At 39.0% G+C, this 3920-nt stretch overlaps 1 protein-coding gene across 1 annotated transcript; it reads left to right on the top strand.

Moving 5' to 3' along the window:
• The first annotated feature begins 297 nt into the window (after positions 1-297).
• LOC123491482 (E3 SUMO-protein ligase ZBED1-like) lies at positions 298-1609 on the top strand. Its single transcript, XM_045222284.1, has 4 exons — positions 298-598; positions 921-1024; positions 1179-1257; positions 1350-1609. The coding sequence occupies exons 1-4, from the start codon at positions 298-300 to the stop codon at positions 1607-1609; spliced, it is 744 nt and encodes a 247-aa protein (XP_045078219.1).
• Positions 1610-3920: the final 2311 nt, after the last annotated feature.

The following is a 3920-nucleotide window of genomic DNA, read 5'->3' as shown; positions in this document are numbered from 1 at the left end:
CAGGAATATGATTGTGGCCGGTGCAGAAGCCCAGTTCAGTCCACACATTACCTGCTTCGCACATACACTCAACCTTGCCTCGCAGAAGGGTTTGGGGGTGGACCGTGCTTCAGGTTGTTGGGGAAAGTGCGAAAAATTGTTGGATATTTTCACCGCAGCCCGATTGCATGTCACGCCCTACAGGAAAAACAAACTCTGATGGATTTACCAAAACATAAACTGATCCAAGACATAATCACCAGATGGAACAGTTCATTCGAAATGCTTGAACGTTTTTTGGAACAACAGCCAGCTATAATGGCAACCCTGATGTCCAAGGATCTACGAAAGGGGGTCACAGATGTAGGCACGCTGAGTGAGAGTGATATTGCCAACATGGATGACATTGTTCAGTTGATGGGTCCTGTCAAAATGGCAACCACTGTGATGTGTGAAGAAGACCAGCCAACTCTCTCTGTAATTGCTCCTCTTCAAGCAAAACTGCTGAAACACCTACAGCCATGCGAAGACGACTCAACCCTGGTTGCAGAGATTAAGAGGGTGATGGCCAGTGACCTCTCCACACGCTACAGAGGCACCCAAGATGCTCTCAACATAGGTAATTAATTTGGAGTCTTAATTAAAATCAACTTGGTTAATATTTTAGGTTATTAGACTGTATTCATTTGTAAAATGCCACACCTTTGCGTTTTCAAGTTTGAATTTGAGTTGTTTTTTCATATGGAAAAGTTAACAAGATATCTGCAATACAATTCTTAGTTCATGGTGGCTTTACATCATCACTGTGCCACATTTCTTTTAAACATACTAAAGTTTAATCTTCTGATTATTTTGTGTATGAGGAGGTGGTCATCACTTGCAATTTCAGGTCAACTTAATTTAATAATGCAATGAATGCAATATTCTTGTTCTTTAAACAGCATCAGCGTTGGACCCGCGATTTAAAGAACTGCCCTACCTGGAAAAAGAGGACAGAGAACAGGTCTACACAAAACTGGTTTTTGAGGCAGAAGTGTCCCACCAGGTAACTCTTCTCTCCTCTTTCCTCTTCTCTTTTCTCTTCTCCCCTTTCATTTGTCCTCTCTCAAATCTCATCTGTTCTTTATCTTCCTCTAAATTTATGTGTGCAGTATTACAGAGCAGAAATTTGAACAGTTCACACATTCTTACATCAATAGATGCAAGCAATGGGAAATCAGGAGGAAGACGAGGGAAGCTCAAGCACAAAGCTGTCAGGATTCAATGAAGAGACCACAGGTGTGTTTCATGTGATACCAATAAAAGATTATTGTTGTTTTTTATTAATGAGAAACATGACTATATTTTGAAATATATTTCTTATATTGTAGCTCCAAATGAGTCACCTCCTTGTAAGAAGAAAGCCTTAGATGCGCTGTTTGGCGATTCCTTCACCCAAAGAGAAAGAAAATCCACAAGCGAGACAGCCAGAGCAGAGGTGTTAAAGTACCGAGCAAAGGATGCGTTGCCTTTGACTGAAAATGCCATGAAGTGGTGGAGATCTCAGGAGAAAGAGCTACCTGTACTTTCCTCCCTTGCTAAACGGTACCTGTGCCAGCAGAACGAGTTTTTAGTACTGCTGGCGACATAGTGAACGCACAGAGAAGTGTTCTGCAGCCAGATCATGTTGATCAGTTGATATTTTTGAAAAAAAATCTGTAGTCATTGAAGAGTAGCCTAGTAGGTTACACTTGATCTTTTGTTGAATATTGTTTGTTTATTAAAATGAGAGTAGTAGCAGGTTCATCCACTGCTCATTCAACCTGAAGAAATGTTGGTTGCACTTTATTTTTGATATTAATACTGTATTTGTATTGTAATGTTGAAAAACAAAAGCAGAAGTAGCAGGTAAACCTACTGTTAATTCAACCTGAAGAGATGTTGGTTGCACTTTATTTTTGATATTAATACTGTATTTGTATTGTAATGTTGAAAAACAAAAGCAGAAGTAGCAGGTAAACCTACTGTTAATTCAACCTGAAGAGATGTTGGTTGCACTTTATTTTTGATATTAATATTGTAATATTTTTATGTTGAAAAACAAAAGCAGAAGTAGCAGGTAAACCTACTGTTGAAATGTTGGTTGCACTTACTGTACTTTTATTGAAAATGTATTGAATATTGAAAATGAGATCAGACAATTTTAACTTCCTGTTAATTCAACCTAAAGTGTTGTTTGCACTTTATTCAAATAAAATGTGAATGCATTTGCCATTCATTGTTGTTTACTTGTTTATTTATATTCATAATCAATTGATACCTGATTCCATTACAAGAAACAGGAATCTAGGAAACTTCACCTGCACTGTCCAGTATCCAGGTATTTATTTCAGTCACACTGGTTGAATTTTTGCCTAAAAGGTTACTGAATCGATTTCAAGTCACTGAATCGTTTCGGATCGTATCGTTCTAAATGAACCAATATCGTCCTTGAATCGTATCGACAACCACGAATCGTGATACAAATCGAATCGTTGTTAAAAACGAATCGTTACACCCCTAGTTTACACTGATACGTTCTCATACTTACAGCTATACATACTCACACTTTCATACTCACATTCACACACGAACCCTACCTACAACAGGTCTGATCACATACAAGGCCCCTGGATAGGCAATCGAGTAGGCTACTTCCTTACATCAAACTAGATGTAGCTCCGGCGCTGATGTGCTCTGGCATTTGCAGGACAGAGCGTACTCACCAATTCTTTCCCTCTCACTGTTTATTCTCTTCCCCTGTCCCCCTTGCGCCTTATCGCTCTATATTTGTATCTGTTTATGCAACCTATCTTCCCTTGGCCATGCATGTGTGTGATAGAGACAGAGATACTAATACTTTATGGGAATTAACCCTGTTCTTAGAATCAGCACTGTAGAACATAGCGTGTATAATAAGTATAGTGTTAATTGCAGTGTAGCCTAGGTTGCCTCTGGCTATGAATGTTTCTGTACTTGTATCAGTAAATTGTTGGCTAATAACATAGACCTAACAATTATTGTAAATGTGTGTTTACCTTGTGTTATAATAACCTATTTTCAATATAAATGATAGGACTGACTGAAAAGCTGACTTCCTTCATTATAGGCTCCTGGTTGTAATTATTACATGTGTAAGCCCACAACAGCATTGCTGTTAGATAGCTTCATTTATTTAGTTAGCTATACGAAATTAATAATAGCCTAAAACTTATATTAGCTGTATGGCTAGCTTTATTCAAAATAGCAGAACATACCTGCCAGGCGACAAGTCAGCTCTCCCGCGCTGCCTCTCTTCACGCGAAAATCGTCATGCAGACTTGTGCCCTCATGGAGATTCCGTGCAGTGGATAATTAATACTGAGGTATTAATTTGTGATACTTCACTAGGCTAAAACAAGATTTACTCGTTCATTCGTGTCGGTCAACCACTGAAAACATAAATGTGTCAAACTTTGTCTGCCTCTTCTTATCCATTTGGTGGAATTTCAACCATGCTCCGTCTTCTCTGCTTCCCACCCCTCCTCGTGCACTTCTCCAATCCTCGCTCTCAGTCTCACGACAAGAGGATAATGCTAGTGTCTCGTTTCCCCTAGCAACCAGTTGCTATAGGAATATTCCTTAGTAATTCAAAGTGTTGATGATTATGATGAAGAGTCCAGATGTATGACCACGATAGTTAGATTAGGCTAGTTATTCAATCAAACACATTTATTTTACAATTATAGACCCCTAACCTAGGAAGAAATGTGTCTCTTATAAACGCCTGTGTGCAGTTACAGGTAGCATACTCCAAAAACTAGAGAAAATTCGACAAAAAATATATTAAATCCACCTTTTGCACAGTCCTCGGCATTTTAGCTGTGCACATCTCACATGTCCCAACACCGTTGCAGTAACTAGTCGTTTCTATGCGAAGCGGC

Source organism: Coregonus clupeaformis, chromosome 8 (genome assembly GCF_020615455.1).
Source record: "Coregonus clupeaformis isolate EN_2021a chromosome 8, ASM2061545v1, whole genome shotgun sequence".
Classification (NCBI taxonomy): Eukaryota; Metazoa; Chordata; class Actinopteri; order Salmoniformes; family Salmonidae; genus Coregonus; species Coregonus clupeaformis.
This window is presented reverse-complemented; position numbering and strand designations above follow the sequence as displayed.

What these genes read in the sequence shown, in the direction of transcription:
- LOC123491482 (XM_045222284.1), top strand. Translation starts at nt 298, where the DNA reads ATGGCAACCCTGATGTCCAAGGATCTACGAAAGGGGGTCACAGATGTA. An exon ending in CCAAGATGCTCTCAACATAG is followed by an intron (nt 599 to 920) that starts GTAATTAATTTG and finishes TTCTTTAAACAG; the next exon opens with CATCAGCGTTGGACCCGCGA. An exon ending in AGGCAGAAGTGTCCCACCAG is followed by an intron (nt 1,025 to 1,178) that starts GTAACTCTTCTC and finishes TTACATCAATAG; the next exon opens with ATGCAAGCAATGGGAAATCA.